Source organism: Hakea prostrata, chromosome 6, assembly GCF_041222555.1.
Source record: "Hakea prostrata isolate BN-2017 chromosome 6, UWA_Hpros_2, whole genome shotgun sequence".
NCBI classification, from domain to species: domain Eukaryota; kingdom Viridiplantae; phylum Streptophyta; class Magnoliopsida; order Proteales; family Proteaceae; genus Hakea; species Hakea prostrata.
In genome coordinates, this window is record NC_142605.1 from 27,730,989 (window position 1) to 27,752,170 (window position 21,182).

A 21,182-nucleotide genomic window follows, 5' to 3' on the forward strand; every position below is an offset into this window, starting at 1 on the left:
TTTGATCTCCTGAATATCATCAAAAATATCCTACACCACCCAATGAGTGCTTAGGTATTCCGTAACGATTCGAATGGCTATTTGCGAATCTGATCGAATTTGCAGCTTCGACACACCATGAAGATCAGATCGGCTTGAGTAAGGCCACAAAGAATTGCTTTTAATTCCATCTTCAGAACATTAATTTTATCAGACCCGCCTGCAGCAGCAAATATTATCTGACCAGTTGAGCTTCTTCCAGTCGCTCCATACCCACCTCGATTACCCCTTACGGAGTCATCAGGAGGTTTTACCCAAGTATCAAACGGTATTTTCGAGCCTTCAAATAATACGTTAAATAACATTTTTTTTTTGGTAAACAGGTTAAATAACAATGACCATAGATAGATTCGTCATTATCATTGCATACATCAGCTCAAGATTCTATATACTTTGCAAGTTGGGTTTTTGGCATCCATGACTTTCTTCATAAAAGAGTCCAACGAGCCGAAGCCGCCAGAATTTCCAAATCAGCTGACCGAGCTAACCCAACACTTGAAACCGTGTGGGGGAGAGTGATGACCAGGTAAAAGTTCATTATTTTATATTTCAACAAATAAATAATTTTTAAAGAGAAAACATTATTCTATTCAAAGACTAAAGTAAGAATATTGACATTCCAACTCACGAAAAGTCAAACAAATAACTCTAAACTATTCCCCTATTGAAGGACAAATTAGTATTCTCCCCCAAGGGAGATAATTGATTAATTGGACGGTGGGGAAAAGAAAATCGATGAGACCCTGGCAGTGGCACCGATTAATTACAGAACTCAGCGAAACGCCATCACCAATGAAAGATTCACTAATTTACCCAAAATAAAAATGAAAGATTCACTATCACAAGTCACTTTCAATAAAGAGCCCACGGGTTAACACTTAACAGCATCCACAGCTATAGGCGAAGAGCCTGGGATAGTGCAGTTCACGTTAGCAGATCCAATGCTTAATGGTCTAGCTGTCAGCAAAGAGATTGGATCCAACTCATCCAAGCAGATCAAGAATTGCAATTCGATTAACCTGTGTCTTACCTGGACATCACCAAATTGAGATCCAATGAAGTCTGCTTCCCCTCGTGTAGTCTGTAACAGACATGAACTTCAATCTTTGCACCACAAGCCTCACCAGATACAAGAGATAAGAAATTGCATTGATTTTATCAACCAATAGAGTCATCTCAAAAAATGTTGATCAGTGTCAATGGCTGAATGATCACTAAAAGTGCTTCAGATTTTCTTATCAGGTAAGAAACGTCTTTAATGGTTTTTTTTTTTTTTTTTTTTTTTTGGGGGGGGGGGGGGGGGGGTGTATAACTCTAAAGAGCATTAAAAATGAGAAAGTAGAAACCAAAGTTCATTCAATATAATTGCAATCCATAAAGACTGCTTTCAATGTTAAATTAGTTCCATAAATGTTCCACCCAAAGAGTTAAGCCATCTTCCCACTGCATAGAACAGAATCTCCAACCACTGCAGTTCAGACTCTTTGGTGATGCACAGAATCACAGCTTATGTGCGATTTCTTTGATTTTGAAAGCCCAGAAAGAGCTTCTGGGTGGTAGGGATGGTCTGACTCAGTAAGAAGCACTACAAAGCCAAAAGGGTACAGCAGGTCACTCATCACTGCAGACCGAACTATGGCAGCATAGGAGCCCAAACAGACTCCTCTTTTGACATTAGGCTTGAGGACACAGTAAGTGACACCAAAAAGAAGACAGAAAGAATGTTATACCAATATTCAGAATGTGTCTAATTTCTGATCCTTCTGATAGAAGAGAAGGGATAGAGTCAAAGAATGTCGATTAAGATAACTAAGACGCCGAGATCCATTCAAGTAGGTTTTAAGAATAAAAATCAGAGGTAACAAAATCAAAATGCAGTTCAAACTCTATGAAACCTGAGGAAAGAATGTGGAATCAAGTAAATAAATAAACATTTTGAAAAGGGAAAGTTAACGAAACAATAAAAAAACAAGATTTCACAAAAGACTACCAGCAACCAGCATTAGGCCAGCTTAATAAATGGAGTGGATGGCAAAGAAGACTGTCAATCCAGAATCACAAATACTTCTTGCTCCTCAGTTGAGCATCTGGTGTTCCATCCACATTACCAAGAGTGGGACGTCCGCTAACTCATAAATTTACTCACCCATGACTATTCTATCAGCTCAGGCTGGGGGAACAAGGATGTACATTAGCTGTAAAGCGGTGGAAGGCCGGTTAGGGAAGCAAAGGGAGGAGAGACAGGGACTTCAACTGAAACGTCGGACTGAGGATCCCAATGTTGGGTGTTGATGGCAGTGAAGGTCCTGAACCAGGATTGGTTTTCCCCCCCTGTTATGGTGTGTGGGTGTGGATGTGTGGTTATTAGTCTCTGCTTCATGCTCCTGCTACTCTTCTTTTATCCACTTTTTTCTCATTCTGGTATGCTGAACCATCAAAAGGGTTTCAACAGAAGTCACAGCTAGGACAGTGATAAACTTTGTGATTCACTGTGGATTCATGAGTCAGAGGATATTGGAAAGAGATTACATTGTGAGAATGAGATGGATTTAGGGTTTTGGCAAAGAATATAAGTGGAATGGAGAATGTTAGCGGATGTAGTGGGTATGTTGGAGGACAGGTCTGAGTTTTCAATTCGACCTCTACTTCCACAGAGTCTACGTTTTTTGGGGTGGGAATTGCAGGGTTGCTGCAGATGGGGCTTCAATGGAGTCGAGCGAGAGGAAATGAGTAAGGGTGCTGCAGAAGAAGGAAAGAGGGTGGGATATTGGTGTGATGGCAGAACAGCAAGGGGTTGTGGGGAAGAAAACAGGGAAGAAAGATGGGCTGATCAGAGAAGGGAGCGGGTGGAAAGAACCAGAGTTGCTGGAGAGTAAAGAATCACATAAAAAAAGAGAAGGATCACACAGTTCCAACACAAATCACTCAAAAACTCAAACTCAATTCAGTTTTTGACCATTCAAATTTGGGTTCTCCTAAAATTACAATGAATAAATAGATCATCCCCTTGCAGAGAAATAGAAAAACAATTCAAAGAGGAGACTAAACAAAGTAGGAAATACATCAAATAAAGAAACTACCAAAAGAAATCCTACGTAATCTACCCATAAAAATTAAATAAAATGAACTAAAAGATTGAATTTCTAGTAAACTACCAGACTAGAAAGCCAGTTTAGGGCCAATCCTTGGTCTGGGCCTTCAAAGTGGGTCATGTTGGTCCAGCAAGCTAAGGCAACTGCATCATAGTGGCTACCACCATTAAGCCACAAGAAATGTCACTAAACTACAAATTGAATAAAGAAACAACGCAAAGTATGTGTTTCAGAGACGAGAAGGATTCTAAAAGTTTATGAAACTCTAATCAGAGAATGATCAGTCAGATAGTAGTAATGACCCCATCATTGGTAGAAGAACATGAAAGATTCATGCCAATTGCCATATAGCAAATGATGGCTTGTATGGGGTTATCTTACCATTCAAATTTTCAATCAAAGGATGTCACAGTTTCAGAATTTGAAAACATGCAATGAATGACAATATAATTGAATTGTAAAGTTTGAATTTAGTGAATCTCAAGTCTTCAATAGCTTAGTAATGCTTCTGAAACCCTAAAAAACTGAAGATAGAAAGTTTTCCCTATTCGACTGCTGGGATCACATAATGAAGAAAATGTGCCATATGATATTATTATAATTGTCATCTGCATGACAATAAGAGAGAGTGGAAGATAAAATATGTTTCCAATGCATACATAGTTTATAACCTCATCAGGTGTCTCTCTTGATGCCTGTGAAGCCGAGTCAGGTGCAAGTGTTCTTGCAGAGAGAGACAGCAACAGTGCCTCCACAATCAAATTCCCGAAATGGAATAAGGTCTGCAAACTAATGACACATTGCTATTCTTGCCCCAAACAAAGTAGGGATGCCTGTCAAACATTATAATCAGTTAATAATCATAATCTCTTTCTTTTTCTTTTCTTTTTTGGTAGAAAACTAGATTAAGTAGAAGAAGACACAAGCTCTGGCTGAGGAACACTCTCCTTCAGCCAGACAGTGGAATTATGCCAAACTAGAGCTGTCTCAAGCACTAGGGCTTCCTGAGCCACAGAGTTTGCTTCTCTTGGAGTAAAAGAAAAAACACAAGACAAGGTAGCCCTCACCAGATGTCTGATATCAGAGAATACATTAGTTAATAATCATAATTTCTTTCAATGAGCAGGAGATTACACGGAGCAATATCAGTTCAGGAGCGTTGAAACGAGGCAACAATAATTTTTCCTACTAATCCGCCTGTTACATACATCTGACACTAAACATCGAACAGCTATACTCTTCAACAGAGGGATTACAAACTAAACAGAGAACACTAGATTTATATGTTGTTGGACGAATTTCCTTCTAATTTCCTTCTTCTTTACAGATATATGGTATCATACCTCCGTTAAAGGTCTCGAGTAAGAGATCGTCAGCTTCCACCTTCTGGAGACTCGAAAAATGAAAACCTTCCGTCTCCAGTGAGCTAGTCTACCTCTGCAATAAGGACGATTATATTATCAGTTACACTTACATGGATTAAATAGTCTACGCCAGATATATGATCCAAACACAAAGAAAATAACAGACCTTAGGAGCAGCATCAGAAACTCTGTACGAATCTGCAGTAATCTCGGCCAACCACATACCGGGGAAAAAGTTCTACAGAAAATCATCAGCACTAAGTCAGAAATCATAATCATAATTATTCATAGAAGTGTGAAGGAAACAATACGAAGCACATCAAGCCAGCAAAGCCGCTGGAAGAATCCAGGATATAGAGCAGAAGCTTCTTACATCCAGTTGTTTCTGTATATTCCTCGCTCTTTTCTTCGGCCTCCGAGATGGCTTGGAACCAGTCAACGAGAAGATATCCTCTTCAATTTCCTCACGAGAAAGCGAGATCGAGAACGGCCGCTTCTCCTTCTTCTCTACATTCTGAGCTTCAGCTAAACCTCTTAACCGAAGAGATTTGGGTAGATTCTCCGGATGCTGCATGGGAGGAACGTCATCTAGCGAATCTTCATTCTTTGAAACCCCTCCGTTATCAACTGGAGTCTTGTAAACAGCTCTTCTCGGTCTCAGATTCCACGGCTTCGATGCCGATTCCTGTACTTCTCCATCTTCAGCGGGAACAGCAACAACTTTATTCTTCGATATGGACTCTTCCTTACTAGTGCGGAAACGGATGAGAAGCTTTGCCTTAGACTCCTCGAGTCCGTCAGCGTCGCCTTTGGAGACCGTCGGATTCTTCACTGACTTCTCCACCGTCAAGGCAGCAGGGGAACAAGAAGAACCGAAACGATTCTTAGAACTACGTGATCCAATTTGATACTTCCCACTCTCGGCGTCGGAATCCTTTTTGCCGATATAAGCAGAGTCATCATTATATTCCACTTCGGATGGCGAAGATCGGCGGTCAGGCGACGGAGAATCCCGGGAAGAATCGACGGGTTTCCGGCAGCGGTGATTATTCACCTTCCCCCATTTCAAAAACGACAGCGAAAAATTGTGCAGAGGCTGAGATTTCACAGGAGCAGTTGCCATGAATTTACTTCGTAATTCTTCTTCGGCCTCCGAGATTTCTTGAAATACCATCAAATGTCAAAGCGCCTCCCAGAAACCGATCGAAAGAGATCAGTCTCTGCTCTCCGCAATATGCTCGCGAATTGCAGAAGTGGAATCAAGAACCCTAAACGTGAGAACGGCGTGGAATGCAGGAGAGCAAAGCAAGCACGGAGCTTGACGGAGGTAAACACAGAGAGAGAGCTGCGCCGGAGAAAGGCAGTGTATATCTGCGTGCATAGACGCAGTGTGTTACAAAAGAGGAGCTTGTTTTATATGTATAATTTCTGCTTTCTACCTTTTTTGCCCCCGTAAAACTAAATAATTTCCAACATAGTCCTCTCTCGTGCTTGCTTTTCTTGGGCTGCGGACTTCCTATTTCAGTTATACTTGGGGCACCGTGGAGTGGCTAACCGTCTAGGTCACCATTCACCATCTGATTTTGCAAGTGCAGTGTAGAAAGATCTCTGCTGCACTGTCAATCATATGTCAATCCTACGGTAACCCGTATAGTTTGCCATACTTTCTAACACGTGGCAACTATTCTGTGGTTGAAAAGGCTGGTGGAAGGAGAGTTCTGTGGGCGATCGGAGTCTTTTCCTGATGTTTATAAAAGCAGATTCTAATTTGACAATCAACGGCTGGGATTAAACTCTATAATTTTATTTCCTTAATCAAACAAAAATCATTAAATTCAAAATTTCAAAATAAATGATAAGAGTCTCATACTCTCATCTCAAATTTGTGAGAATGATAAGACAGTTGAAATTAGTTTGTTAGTGGAAATGCTAATTTAAATCTAGTTCCTTCCATTTTACATTTTTTTCCCAACCTACCCTTATCTTTATGTAGGGCCCATGGGCAAACTAAACAAGAGGGATGGAAGGGAGGCCCATAGTACAACAGTAGAAGGAGAAACTAGGAAGGGGAAGCCTTAAAAGCCAGCAAGACCCAAACTCGAAACATCCCCAGTGCTGACTAGTCTAGCTTGTTGCATGGAAATTTATTAGGTCCATTTCCTTGTAGATGTGTGCCATATGTCCCAACATCACATCATATGGTTGAAATCCATTTATAAATCACATCAAAGAGTTATTGGTCCCTTGCGACATTGACAAGCATTGTCTTATCTATTTGCATTCAACAATTGTCGATGTCTCTCTCTTTTTGTTTATTAATCTTCTTTAGACTTTTTTTTTTTTTTATCAATTCTCATTATTTATTATGCCTATTTAAAATAAATAACTACAATAATTCATTATTGGTCAATAATGAAAAATGGTTCCGTGAATTTTGTTAAAATTAAATTATGCAATGAAAAATAAGTTTAATATGTCAAAATAAAAAATTGGTAGAAAATAATTGTGAGCAAGTGAGAAAAGATAAAAGAACAAAAAAACAATAAATAAGCTACCATTGGAAAGCACTATCGAAAGGAACTAGCGAAAATGAATAAATAAGCTACCATCAGATACCAACAGTAGTCTTCTAACATTACCGACCAACAAATATTAGGGGCTTTCATAAATTTCACATAACATGAAAGATCCTGATTTTCGACCTCTTGCATTGCATTACCATAATGAAAAGATAAAATGGAAAAAAATATGATTTTTTATAAAATAGTATGTATTGATTATTTTACCCTCATCTTAACTATAAAATTTTAAGTAAACCTTTGCATAAATGAATAGAATGAAATTCTTACCATAATCCATAATAGACAAAAAAGTCTATTAAGGATTATGAAGGCCTTTTTATTATTTTAAATAAAAATAAAACGAATAATTTAAAATAATAAAAAATTATCATAATTAAGAATGATAATTGATACTTAAAAAGAGTCTTAGCATATAGTGTTTGTCTGAAAATAAATATAGAAACAACTTACTTTAAAGAAATCCAAGGGTTATTTCTTACAATCCAACCACACCTTCTACTTCTCAATATAATATACGGTTGGTTTATATGGTTAGTTCATTTGTTTGAAACAATTGTATTTAAAAAATTAAAATTTGAGATTTTTCATCCATAATAGTAGAGATTTATGCTTTCTCAAATATATATATATATATATATATATATATATATATATATATATATATATATATATATATATATATATATATATATATATATATATATATATATATATATATATATATATATATATATATATATATATATATATATATATATATATATATATATATATATATATTTTTGTAAGAAATGTTCTTTCGTACTTCTCCATTACATATTAGTAAAATGACCTATCTTTGAGCCTTATGTCAGCTAATTTCATGCTTGTGTTTATCTTTTCTATCAACAAAATAAATAAATAATATAATATATATATATATATATATCTATATATATATTTTTTATATATATATATATATATATATATATATTTTACTTTATCCAAAAAGGGAAAAGTCAATAAGGCATGAAAGGCATATATATAAACTTTTTTTTGAGTAGAAAAAGACGTATATATACTCACTTCATGTCATGCCACACGTTTTTTGAAGTGCACATTGATGGCTCAGGTAAAGGATTTATATCTCAATGAGATATTTTATCTTTCTAGAATTCCAAATATTGAGAGTTTGTTTGATCACAAAGAAAATGCAATTATTTTGATGTAGAACGAAATTTATTTGTCTATAAGGAATAATTTTGGATATGACTATAATGAATAATTTATTTATTTATTTATTTGGTTACTAGGGTATTATTTTTTCCTACGAGTACTAATTTTTTGCATTTCAAATGAAAATACAATTTTATTTTATTTATCAATAGCACAAGTAAATTAAAATCTTAAATCTCAATTCTCTTTTTTTTTTTTAATTATAATATTGGTAATAAAAAACAAATCTATATGTGTGACTTATTATACTCCTGACTATGAAACTAAAGATACGGATATATTGGCAGCATTCCAGGTAACTCCTCAATCTAGAGTTCCGCCCGAGAAAGCGGGGGTAGTAGTAGCTGCCAAATCTTCGACTAGTACATGGACAACTATGTGGACCAATGGACTTACCAGCCTTGATTGTTACAAAGGACGATCATCTTGCACCTTGCAAATTTGAAATTACATGAATGTCAAATGAGGAAATCATTTATTTATTCATACAGGATGAACAGATAGACATGAATATTCATATTTTCAATGCAATTACCAATTTGTATGAATGGGATGATAACATTGACAAAGTATGCGATGGTTTTAATACAATATGCTGTGCAAGTAGTTTATCTTAAAAAAAAAAAAAAAATTTAAAATAAAAAAAAAAAAACAAAAAAAAACCTAGTAATCTTGTATTACATAATACAATAGTCATGAACATTATAGTAAAATAGAGTTATTTATAAATTTTAAAAAACTACGTATGAAATCTATGTCAATTTTACACGCCACCAAACAACTTGTCAAATTCAACTTTTTTTTGTTATTGTGTGTGTGTGTGTTTTTTTGTGTGTGACTAAACACATAAAAACTTCATTCAAAAAAACAAATGGAATTCAACTTGATCAAATTAGTAATACCTTATTTCGTTTGCTACCTAAGAACGTAAAATAGAAAAAGGATTTTGTTTCCCTTTTCTTAAAATAAAAAAGAAAAAATGTTATCATGCCCACTTACAAACATGATAAATTTGTTAATCTCCCTTATCGAATATATAGAAGAGATTGCCATTTAGCGTTAATAAGGAGATACAACAGTGTTTTACACGAAATAGGAGGGGTTCTATGTGATCACACAAGTGATTATAGTGGTGGTTTTGCCCGACATAGTGGCCAGGTTAGTTCGGTTCTTGAAACAGAGTTTCTAGCACTCGAGGAGGGTTTGATGCTGACTACCATGAGGCCATGAGGCGATCTGATCCTTGGTCATTAAATCTTCCGTGGAGGTGATTACTTGCCTCTTTGCGGGTAAGACTATGGGTGGTTAGCCTAACATGTTAGGAGGCAACATCAAAATTATTTTGAATCCTTTTTGCAAGTTTTTGTCATTCAAATCTCTAAAATGTCAATGTTGTTGTTGATTGAACATTTAAGATGCCATTAATTTTGAGATAGTCTTTAGTATTCTTCCTAGATCCATCTTTGCATATTGAGGGGATCCTATAAGTCAAGTTATCTCAATTTCCTGATTTAACTCGAAATTTTTTATTCTCTTCGATATTTGACTCAATTAATATAAAAATATGTTTTTACTGATAACATTTGTTTTTTTTTTAATTTTTTTTTTTTTTTTTAAGAGAAATTATCATTTGGTGGATTTTATTTTCTTCTAAGTTGGGGTGGGGTGGGGTGTTGGAGAGCATAATCAATTTCCATGTTGCAATGGAAGTGACCATACAAGAATGAAGGTTCATTAATTTGTTTTGTTATAGCAATTCAGCCATATGCAAGTTTGGTTTACCATACCCAACTCAAGCATATAAGGCCAAAGGCATCCTTTATGGAAACACCACAGCCACATTTTTTTTCCATCCTCTTAAAATTCCATCAATCATAACCAAACACACTATCAAAGCACTTTATAACAAAACCAACATTTTTACTCGTCTCAAAACTCCCTTAGTCTGATGAGTCCGGGTTTCATATCAAAGATTTGAAATCATAGATCAAATCTATAGAGTATAATATAAAATAGGTGTGGGGGAAGAAACAATCACAAAAAATAGACGCGGATTTTGTAAAGGTAAAGAAGCTTTGAAACCGGTTCACCCTTACCAAAATCCGATTCACGAGGTTAGGGAACCTGATCTGAATCATTTCAACCAACGGGATAATTATCGTTCATGAATCCGGAGATTTGAAATCTCTATGCATTTATTTGTTGCATCTCCACTTTGTCAATTTCCGCTCTCTAGTTCGAAGTGAACCTTGTGTTTTTATGCATTTATTTATTATATTTTTATTTATTTTCTTTTGTGTGCCTTATTTTTTTTTTTTTTTGGCCCAACAACTACAAATATTATATTAACATGTCCCATCTAATAAATCTGGAAGTATTGCCCAATAAGTATTTTTTTAAAGTTTTTGAATGAATTGTTTCCCTTATTACAAAAAAAAAAAAAAAAACTCCACAACATATGGCGTTGAGTGACTCAGTACCAACAGATATGAACCGGCCATACCGGGCAGACCTGAATTGAATTATTGAATCGTCCATGACCGATTCCGATCCAATCAGCAAATTTATCGATATGATTTTAAATTATAATTTTGAGCTTGATTGGCCAATGGTTTGAACTGAGCCGGCCTGTCGTTAGCCCTGCGCAGGAGATGGCGTGGCGTGGCGTGCCTGTCGTTCACCTACTATCGTCATTTCCTACTCTACCCAATCAAAATTGATCCTCTGACAACGAAAGCTTGTTCCAGGAATTCGATTCCAGAGTCCTGAGTCCTGAGTTTGCCTTCAATCATCACGAGCTTGCTTGAAAGACTGGTAGATCGCGGCAAAGAATTAGAAAGTGAAGGATAAGCAGCAGAAATAGGAGCATAGGAGCGCTCTGGTGTTCTTATCCAGTCATATGGCTCAAAAGAATTTGTATTTCACAATTTTCCTACTATTTGTTTCATCCTGTAAGGTAAAGCGTCTCAAAGTTCGATTTCCTAAATTTCAACCTTGATTACTGTTCCTGTAATTCCTGCAATACAGTTAGCCTGGCTACTGGGTTTGTCTCATCATATCATTCGAAATTGCGTATTTGGTTTTGTGGTTCCTGTTTTGCCATAATCGTCCGTTTTCTTACTCTAGGTTGGGTTTTCATCCATTTCCTCATATGCATTTCCAGGCAGATATAATCGATTTCAATTCATCCTTAGGTTACTCCCAATGCTTCATTGGCTTAATCGATTTTCATCCGTTTATCTTACATATGCTTGACTTTGTAATATTTTGACTCGCATGCAGGTCTTAGGGCAGGTACATTTCCCTTTGGTCGTGAGCACCTGGCCCTTTTTAGAGGCAGTTAGAGCCGCTTGGAGGGCAGTCGACAATGGGTTTTCAGCCGTTGACGCCGTAGTGGAAGGTTGCTCTACATGTGAAGAGCTGAGATGTGACGGTACAGGTGGGAATCTGTGACGTAGCTGGATAAAATTTCAGTCTAGTATTACCTGCTCTCCTCTTGTAGTCTGTTTCTTTAGAATTCTGCTTTGATTTACAATAGAGTTACTTGCCACCCGCTAGAGATGGTTGGATTCGGAGAACCTTGAGATACATGCTATTGACTGTTCTTGGTGGCTTTATTTGTGTTTTCCTCGGATGGTCGTTTTCAGTTTTCATATTTATTTTCATCTTTTAGTCTGCATTGTTACAAGGATCATGTAGTCGACCACATTTAGTTTAACCCCCCTCCCCCGGTTATAAAAGTGAGTGGGTTCTCATTGTCTTTTGACTTATAAAGAAGTGTTTTTTCTCTATGATGTCCAAGGTGGTTACTCTCCTTGTAAGTTTGTAACGAGTATTGTTCAGTACTATCTATGACTAGATAGAAAGTACTTATCTTTTGTTTTTGTGCAAGTGATGACTTAGGTTTTAGACTCCTATTTATCCAAGGTGTAGTTTAGACTTTTGAAATTATTGGTACTTTTGAACAATGGGAAGCACTAGAGTCATGATACCCTGAGGATTTTTAGTTGTGAAATCACCCAGAAAGAATGATAGATTGTAGGTAGTTTCTGAACACCAAAACTCTCATCAATATTACATTGAAGAAGAGGACGCACCTTGAATGTACCAAATAAGTGATGACCAACTGGCATGACCAGAAAACTGTAGCGTTATTGGTGTGGTTGCCATCTCGATGGCTTATCTGTAAGTAATTCATAATAACCATTGTACTGCTATGATTTTGGTCAGTTGGGCCTGGTGGGAGTCCAGATGAAAATGGTGAAACAACGCTTGATGCTCTGGTCATGGATGGGGTAAAGCTATTCATGCCTTTTTATTCTGAATTTCATTCGTTGTTGTTTCGTCCATTTGTGTTGGTTCTTTATTGTTATTTGTTGCCCTGCATCCTCAAAATGACAGTCAATGTGTTTTGCCAACGGTCTGGGTAGACAACAATGGAGGTTGGAGCTGTCGCTGCAATGAGATATGTGAAAGATGGCATCAAGGCTGCAAGATTAGTGATGCAACATACTCAGCACACTTTACTTGTTGGAGAGAGGGCCTCAGACTTTGCCATTTCCATGGGTCTTCCTGGACCCACAAACCTTAGTTCAGCAGATTCTATAGAAAAATGGAATAAGTGGAAAGAGAATGGCTGTCAACCAAATTTCTGGAAGAACGTTATTCCTATAAATAGCTGTGGTCCTCACCATCGAAAGGATATTTGCTCTGTGGGAGAAGTCACTGAGGTAAGATGTTCCAGGAGCAGCCATTTGGAAGTTCCTGCATTGAATTCACATCATGTAAGTCGTCACAACCATGATACGATTTCCATGGCAGCAATAGATAAGGTAATTGGCAGTTTACTGGAAGCCCTTCTTTTATTCTCATTTTTGTTATTAATCTTCATTGTTCATTTTGTAGACTGGTCACATTGCTGTTGGTACATCAACTAATGGAGCAACATTCAAGATCCCTGGCAGGTAGCCACTAACCTACACCCCTTCTTTTTCTTGGTAGGTTCTAGATTATATCCTAATTGTAGCTTGTAGTTTGCCTTCTGACTTACCATGTACTGTGCCCTAACATCTTTTTACCTTAGGTTCAATCATAAGTAAAAGAGGTGATTTGGAAGATGAGGTTTCCCAAAGAATTAAAATAGGGTGGATGAAGTGGAGAAGTGCGTCCGGGGTCTTATGTGATCGGCGTATTCCATTAAAGCTTAAAGGAAAATTTTATAGGACCGTTGTTCGACCAGCTATGATGTACGGTGCAGAGTGTTGGGCTGTTAAAAAGAATCATATAGATAAACTGAGTGTAGCAAAAATGAGGATGCTAAGATGGATGAGTGGCAAAACTAGGATGGATAAGATAAGAAACAATCATATTAGAGTTGGTCTGGGAGTTGCTCCCATAAGTGATAAGCTTAGAGAAAGTCGTTTGAGGTGGCATGGCCACGTTCAATGGAGACCTATAAATGCTCCTGTACGGAGAAGTGATATAATCCATATTGAAGGAACTAGAAGAGCTAGGGGTAGACCTAAGATAACCTTAGGAGAAGTGGTGAGAAAGGATATGTATAGCTTTGGCCTTGTATCTAGCATGGCCTCGAATAGAACTGATTGGAGGGCAAGAATCCATGGAGCCGACCCCATTTAGTTGGGACAAGGCTTATTGTTGTTGTTGTTGTTGTTGTTGTTATTGTTGTAATCAGTAAATTGTTGCATGTTAACTTTGAAGACACTATGCAGTCTTCATTTTCTTTACTTCAATTGGCACCAATAGAGATATTCAATTCAAGGGGTGGGCCTTCACACAACAGTTGGTGGACCACAGTTGTAGCCCTAAGGTCAAGGCATTGAAACAATATCCCAACAAAATTGTTGGGGTAAAACTGCGTAGGAAAACTGCCCCCCCCCCCCCGGGACTCTGCGTGTGAGGAAGCCTTTGGCACCGGGTTTGTCCTTTTCTTGGAGATTATTTTAATGCATAATTCTTCCATTAGTATTTTCCTCTTCCCCCTCCCCCCCTTCTTTAATCGGGTTGTTGCTTTTTTATATCCTGTTCATCTTAGCATGTAGTGCAAATGAGTGAAAAACAACTTCGGGTGGTATAATACGGCAAAGTGTCTCATCACATTGTACAACCGTGGATAGTCCTTATATGGGCTGTAAGCCTGCAATTTCATCTGACAATACCAGTTACCTGAGATGTGAAATTTTTTTCTTGTGGTTAACCATTAGCTTCAGGCCTAATAAAGTTGGCATGATATTTCAAGGACTTGAGGTATATTTTCATATGTCAATGTGGAACCACTTTCTGCATATTAATGGAGGTGTAGGTCGTGGGTGTTTTGCTTATTGGCCAACTAATGGTTTGGGAATGGAAGCCATGGAGGTGTGTCATTAGTGGTTGGAGGTTTTATTACCATCCTCTTTTAGAGAGAGAAAGTCCTTTTGATTTTTGTATTGTAAGTTCTAATTTTCTTTTATTTATAGGTTCAAGTTCTGGAAACAGCATTTCTAGAAACAGGGGTAGGGTGTAGATTTGACCTTCCCCAGAGCCTGCTAAATGCAGGAGCTTTGTGCACTGGAATGAGCTTCTGTTTTTTAAATTAATTCTAATATTTCTTTCTTGAGAAGATTTCCTGTACCATCCCACCCTTACAATAGAAAAGAAATTTACTAGGATGCAACCAACCCAACGGTTTACTGTTTTCTGAAAACTGTTTCTAATGAATTTAAATATAAATGAGACTAAAAATAATCTATTAAATCTTTGAACATTGAGATTTTGTTACTTGAAAGAAAAAGAATGAGTGGCTGTAGACTTTATGCTTCTTCTGACTATTGTAAAGCTTAACATCTCTGCATGACTCTGCTTGGATGATTATAGAGTAGGTGATGGTCCCATAGCTGGATCCTCAGCATATGCTGATAGCGAAGTCGGTGCATGTGGGGCAACTGGGGATGGTGATGTCATGATGCGTTTCCTTCCATGGTAAAAACTCTTGGACAAGCTTGAAGAATGATCCTTTTTTCTTTTTCTTGTTACATGAGTATCTTTGTACCATTTAACAGTTTAGATATAAAACCGTGTAACCATCTTGGTACACTTCAGCCTCTTGACTGCTTATTTATGCTTACACTCATTAAACCTCCCTCTCCCCCAATTTTTTTTAAAAAAAAAATCCTGTTTGGGGTGAAGACATAGAAAGAAAAAGTAATTATTGTTCAATTACTTGCTCTCTCTCTCTCTCTCTTTTTCTTTTTTTGGGGTGTTGGGTGGGTTGGGGTTGGGGTTGGGGGGGGGGAAGCAGTGGAATGTCATGAGAAATACTCTCTGATTGAAACTTATTTTGGACTTGGAGCTCAAAATTTGTGTGTATGATTTCAGTTATCAAGCTGTGGAGAATATGCGGTTAGGCATGGAACCCAGGCTTGCTGCCAAGGATGTAATAACAAGAATCGCAAGAAAGTATCCAGATTTTGTTGGTGCTGTCTTTGCTGTTGACAAGAATGGTGTGCATGCAGGAGCTTGCCATGGTTGGACCTTTCAATATTCTGTCAGAAGCCCAGACATGGAGGATGTGCAAGTATTCACAGTTCTCCCTTGAAAATGCAAGCAGAATGACTTAAGGATGCTTCCCTGTAGCTAGCATCCAACAAGACTCTCCTGCACAATTGATGTATCCAAAACCGATCTGTGAACATGAAGAACTGGTCTGTAATTTCTCAAATACCCAATGACCAGCTAAAGGGAAGGATGATCCTGACTGTATAAGAATGCCTGCAAGCTGAAGTTGGTGTGAATAACATAGCTAGAAATAGCACTGTTGGGGCCCAGGACTCGGGACCCCCTATAGATTCATTAGATCTTGGAAACATACAGGGAAGGATGCTGAATGGCTTGATTATGTATTCATTTTTCAAATTCTGTGAGTACTCAGGTTAAAAAGACTAAGGTGTGGATGTTCTCGATATTCTAATGACTAAACACTGGATTTTCTTTACTGAAAAACTGACTGCAATGCTTAGTATCGATTACAATAGATGCAATCCAAGCAATATAAGCATTTTATTGCTCCCCGCTGACTTGAATTGGCTTTTAAGAAAATAATGAACGAAACCACTTTATAAGCAATGATCTGTGATTTCACGAACAATCATGATTGATTTAGCAGGGGAGGCACAGGTTTGAGAAGCTAGGCTCACAACTCTGCCTATGTAGACCATGGTACTGATTGGAGATTCCCACCTCAGGAAAGCTTATGGATCGGATGATTGATGGAGAGTAAAAAAGTGTGATCTCAGAGACATTGTTTGCATAGTTGTCACGATGTTTTGAGAACCCAAGGTGTTGGAAGGGGATTGACAGGCAAACCCAACAAGATGCTATGCCTTGACAGTTGTGCATTGTTTACTAGGAATGATCTTGTAGTCCTTGTAAACCAGAGTGATCTCACAATTGAAAGGTCTGGGCCTTCTGGGGAGTTTGTGAAGGGGGAAGAAATCAGGTCTTTGGCTTTTTCCTGCATAAATTGTTGCCTGGTGGATTCCACTTTCACCACCTCGGACTTGGCTTCTGCGTCTTCACTTTCTGGCAGCCTTAACTTTTATTATTGCACCAAGCAAAAACCAGCCAAACCAAGGTGCACTGCCAAGGTTTTCCACTAATGATGAAATTAGAAACAAAGGGAAAGAAAATATAGAGCATGATCGATGCAAAACTCAAACTTTTTTGAAACTGCACTAGACTGATGAACTCAGTAATTACAAACTTGCTGATGGTATTTTCACCAAGACCATTTTAAATTTTCAAGAACTTTAACCATAACTAAGAATAACAGCTGACATTGATTATGTACAAAGGGAAGGATACACATCTCCACAAAATTATTTTCACACAGGATGCCTGTTTTGGACGTTTTAATCTGGAACATGATTGTAGCAGATCATACAATTGTGGCTACAGAGATGAGTTTAGCCTCTTCATGAACCAACGTTGTACCAATATTCTGAGGAATCTTGGGAAATTGCAAACCGAAACCCAATTCTAACCTTTAGGAGTTTGTTCACTTCAAGTAACCATTTTTTCCAGAAGCTATTTTGGAAATAGAGAAGTGGATATAGCAGGTAATCCTCACCCTGCAATGGTAATAAATTGGCTCAGACTGAGATTGCTAGACGAAATGTTGGTTCTCATAGAGGTCTGCAGGAATCATGTTTGCTGCTGTTAAGCAATGCCATTGCAAACCAAGTCTGGGATGGCATAACCCATGTCACCTGGATCACTATCAGATGGTCTTTTAGGTGAGAAACACTCCAAGAATTGTTTTGGAGCCGCTGGGTGAACTCTGTAAAGACGAGAAAGAAATTTTTTTTCGGAAGTGGCAACAATGCTTGCAATGGAATAATCAGTTGGATTCGCACCCTTTTCCAAAAGCCATCTATGGAATCTAACCCTGGGCTTGATCCGATTTTCTAAATGAAAACACAAGCAAGCTGGGAAAATCTCAAGGTCTTGTAATGAGATCCCTGCCTCCTTGTAGATGAAGTTCACCTTTTGTTCAAGCATTTCTGGATTCTGGTTGATGATACCTGGCTTCAATGCTATCATTTTACAGAGTTTGCAGAAGTCAATACCTAGTCGCAAGAGGCAGTCAAACCTCTCCTGCAATTCTTCCCTTGAACCATGCAATAAAGATAAGACATTCATGGTAGAGACATTCTCTCCAAACCCAATTCCAAGTAAAAAGTTCAACTTCTCAATCTTATACTTGTGATTCCAAGCATTATGAATTTTTTTCAGTTGATGCTTAAACTCAATATCCAAATCTTCATCAGGATTACTTATGATGCAATCAGTTAAGAAATGATGTTCCCCATTGATGATCTTGTTGAAAAACCAGTGATTAAGATTTAATGCTCTCATCAAATGTGGCAAATTACCCAACTTGTTCCTGCCCAAAACATATGGATACTTCTGAACAACAGAATCCAATTGCTCTTTGCTCAATCCAATATGTTTCAAAAAATCAAACACCGATATCAAAGGGCTCTGTAAGTCATAGTTTAGAATATGAGGTTTCTTGAGAAGCAATAAAGCCACATCAACCTTATTCACACCAAATCGACAAAAGAATTCCACCTTCTGCACCAGAAACTCCTCTGAGTAATGAAGAAAAACGTTCTGTGCCCTGCCAAACAGTACCCCCATCTTACCCATCTCACATCCCAACACATAAAAAATCCTAATTTTGCTGCAAATATCGCACCACGAATACACATTCCACTCAACATGACCAGCCAGACCAAATTTAAGAAAAACCGTAATGAAATCATCAAATAACGCGTCAATTTGACCAACCAATTCATCGTTTCCGCCCAGAACGAAAGGGAAAGCCAAGCATATACCAGCCACTGAAACATTATCAAACCCAAACTTTCTGAAACCTTGTAGTCTAGCAGATAAAGCATCTGGCTTCTTACCGAATATTGAAAAAATTCCCTCCTTATACAGCTTTCCAAGCACGTTCCAGGGGAACCCAAAAGCAGAAAGGACATGAACGACCTTCAAAATATTCCCATCTTCGGATAAGAAAAACTCGTGGCTTGACAATAAACCATTGATTTCTGAGGGATGTATGCCAATACTCTCCAAGAAAAATTCAATCTCGTCGATGGGATGGTACCTGAGGAACTTCTGTAAATTCCTGAGATAATTAGACCTCGAGAATTCAACTTTTGAGATGAGATCAGAGAGGGTAACAACGGAGTTCTTGCTAATGTTCTCAGCCAGGGGAAAAGAAAAGGATCTGGTGGAATGAAGATACTCAGTTAATGCCTGCTGGGCTTGTTCGACTGCTCTAGCTCTATATCTATATGGGACTTTCCGAAGCTTTGGGAACTTGGAGAGTGCAAGTGAAGAGCTAAAATAGCGTGAGATGAAGCAGCACAGTGAAACAGAGGAAGAGACGGAGACGAAACGCATAACGATGGGTTAGAGTAGGGTTTTAGTACGACAGTTCCCAAAGAATCGAGAGAGATGGAGAGAGATGGAGAGAGATTGAGAGAGCTCTAATGGGGTCTGTAGTTTCGAGCATGAACACATTTTGGGCTGTTCGAACTTGCAACCAGAGTTTTGAGTTTATGCTTCTCTGCAATTTGTGGCCCTGGGGAAGGCATGGTAGAGAAATGAGCCGCTTCTGCGAAATTAGAAAAACAGAGAATGCCTCAATTTTTTCCGTGCGATTGTAAAAAGAGCAATTTTCAATCAGTCCCTTTTATACTTCATTTACTGTTAAAGTTTTCTAACTCTTTGTTGTTTTTTTTGGTAGGAACGTTCCCTTAGTCCTTACTCAATCTTCCACGTTTGATTTAAAAAATTCATACTTAATGATGGGTTAGTAAAGCAGTTAAAGCCCTAATTTCCCTGGAGGTATTGGATTCGCATCCATTCCGTGCCATTAATTATATAAAAGTTCCCTTGAGGATGTATAATGGTAAGGTCCATACTTTTCAGTGGAGAAATCATGGGTTCGACCCTTGGGGACGACAAACATCCCCCGAGGATGTAATCAAGGGTGCGCGCAAGCTAACCCCGGATGAACCTCGTATACACAAAAAAAAAAATATATCCAAACTTTTACCCGTATTTTTTTCTTTTTTAGTATAAAATTTTACTGGTACTTCACCTCACTCTTCTTATTTACCCAATGTATTCGTCTATTTTTCAATTTAGTGCATATTTCATCGGGTTCACATTGTTTAGTTCAAATTTGTCCAAAACATCGAAGCATTCTGTGTCTTCTACTGTAACTTAGAAAAAAAATAATATGAGAACTACCACCACCAGAGAGAGATAGATCCTCTACTCAAAATTCCTCACCAATATATTGCCGTAGATAGAACTTTATTGTAGAATCATTGTTTGTTCCTCAAAGTCGCCTCTTGTTTTCTTGTATGTGTTGGACCTTTTGATTTTTAGAGTTGATGTTAATGAAAACAAATTCTAGTGTCAACGGATTGCAACCGACATTGCCATTTGTGTAGAAGGAAGCGAGTCTTAGCAATGCTCGTCTCATGCTTAATCTCTATTAAGGTTTTTTCCCCTTTCTGGATCCGACAGATTGTTTTCTTGCAAATGTGTTTTATAGAATGCGGGAGCACATCTGAAACTTGTGTGAGAAGAGTTTACTTTTTCTGTTTGGCCAAAAAAATGAGAGCTGAAATGTTTTTTTGTTTTTATTGTTGAGAACTTGTTAAGGAATCTGCATAAACGCTTGAAAGGTTGTTGTAATCATGTACTTAGTTAGAGCGAAACATACCAGAGGTATTTTATTTAAGGTATTTAGATACCCTGGTTTGTGCAATGCACATATCAAATGTGTTTTCAACCCCAATATCGGTTAGCCCAAACCTTTAAGGTTGCACCAAAAAAATGTTACTTTAGGTGTAATTAGGTTATTTTCATTGCTTAATTGAAAGACAACAATGAGAGAGAGAGAAGGAAAAATCCATTGTAAAAAAAATGAGCTCGAAAATGGATTTATATAGAGCCCCAAAGGTTGTAGGTAAAAGGGTAAAGTCCCCTCCTTTGTGAGGGTACTTATTCAGCTAATCTCATTAAGGGAAAGTGTTTCTTTATTGACAGCTCCACACTTCTAACACATAAAAATCTCTTAATATTAATATTTCTATATGAATTGGGACTGGGGGATGTGGGTTTTGGGTCATAGGCCTTGATCTGGAAACTCATCACATCCAATACCTAAATGTGAATTCAATTGAGCAAGAAATTACGCCGATGAACTATTCTATCTAAAAAAGCTTTGACCAAGTGCAACCGTGGTTGTTTGCAAAAGATTGGGATTAGCCTTGGTAGAACTGTAATTCTCGAGTTTATGG

At 37.7% G+C, this 21,182-nt stretch overlaps 2 protein-coding genes and 1 pseudogene across 6 annotated transcripts; 1 reads left to right on the forward strand and 2 right to left on the reverse strand.

Annotated features, from left to right (window-relative positions):
- Positions 1 to 565: 565 nt before the first annotated feature.
- Positions 566 to 5,865, reverse strand: LOC149013018 (uncharacterized). 3 transcript variants are annotated; one of them, XR_016174090.1, is made up of 5 exons: positions 4,869 to 5,865; positions 4,662 to 4,733; positions 4,475 to 4,568; positions 3,803 to 3,964; positions 566 to 1,120 (listed from the first exon to the last, which is right to left on the reverse strand). XR_016174090.1 is itself a non-coding variant. In XM_089159964.1 (3 exons), exons 1-3 carry the CDS (start codon positions 5,667 to 5,669, stop codon positions 4,563 to 4,565), a joined length of 879 nt encoding a protein of 292 aa, XP_089016090.1. In that variant the 5' UTR covers positions 5,670 to 5,865; the 3' UTR covers positions 3,973 to 4,562. The 3 variants fall into 3 exon arrangements, 1 of the variants encoding a protein (XP_089016090.1); XR_016174089.1 differs by lacking the exon at positions 566 to 1,120 and having other exon boundaries at positions 1,358 to 3,964; XM_089159964.1 differs by lacking the exons at positions 566 to 1,120; positions 3,803 to 3,964 and having other exon boundaries at positions 3,973 to 4,568.
- Positions 5,866 to 11,034: 5,169 nt separating this feature from the next.
- LOC149013019 (N-terminal nucleophile aminohydrolases (Ntn hydrolases) superfamily protein) lies at positions 11,035 to 16,557 on the forward strand. 3 transcript variants are annotated; one of them, XM_089158881.1, is made up of 7 exons: positions 11,035 to 11,248; positions 11,575 to 11,731; positions 12,523 to 12,587; positions 12,723 to 13,124; positions 13,198 to 13,256; positions 15,169 to 15,273; positions 15,807 to 16,557. In XM_089158881.1, the coding sequence occupies exons 1-7, from the start codon at positions 11,192 to 11,194 to the stop codon at positions 15,904 to 15,906; spliced, it is 945 nt and encodes a 314-aa protein (XP_089015007.1). In that variant the 5' UTR covers positions 11,035 to 11,191; the 3' UTR covers positions 15,907 to 16,557. The 3 variants fall into 3 exon arrangements, with proteins under 3 accessions (XP_089015007.1, XP_089015006.1, XP_089015008.1); XM_089158880.1 differs by having other exon boundaries at positions 11,036 to 11,248; positions 15,670 to 16,557; XM_089158882.1 differs by lacking the exons at positions 11,035 to 11,248; positions 11,575 to 11,731 and having other exon boundaries at positions 12,524 to 12,587; positions 12,694 to 13,124; positions 15,670 to 16,557.
- Positions 16,558 to 16,692: 135 nt separating this feature from the next.
- LOC149013020 (transcription termination factor MTEF18, mitochondrial pseudogene) lies at positions 16,693 to 19,512 on the reverse strand (annotated as a pseudogene).
- Positions 19,513 to 21,182: the final 1,670 nt, after the last annotated feature.

What these genes read in the sequence shown, in the direction of transcription:
- LOC149013018 (XM_089159964.1), bottom strand. Translation starts at nt 5,669, where the DNA reads ATGGTATTTCAAGAAATCTCGGAGGCCGAAGAAGAATTACGAAGTAAA. An exon ending in ATATACAGAAACAACTGGAT is followed by an intron (nt 4,734 to 4,868) that starts GTAAGAAGCTTC and finishes GATTTTCTGTAG; the next exon opens with AACTTTTTCCCCGGTATGTG.
- LOC149013019 (XM_089158880.1), top strand. Translation starts at nt 11,192, where the DNA reads ATGGCTCAAAAGAATTTGTATTTCACAATTTTCCTACTATTTGTTTCA. An exon ending in ACATTCAAGATCCCTGGCAG is followed by an intron (nt 13,257 to 15,168) that starts GTAGCCACTAAC and finishes GGATGATTATAG; the next exon opens with AGTAGGTGATGGTCCCATAG. An exon ending in ATGATGCGTTTCCTTCCATG is followed by an intron (nt 15,274 to 15,669) that starts GTAAAAACTCTT and finishes GTATGATTTCAG; the next exon opens with TTATCAAGCTGTGGAGAATA.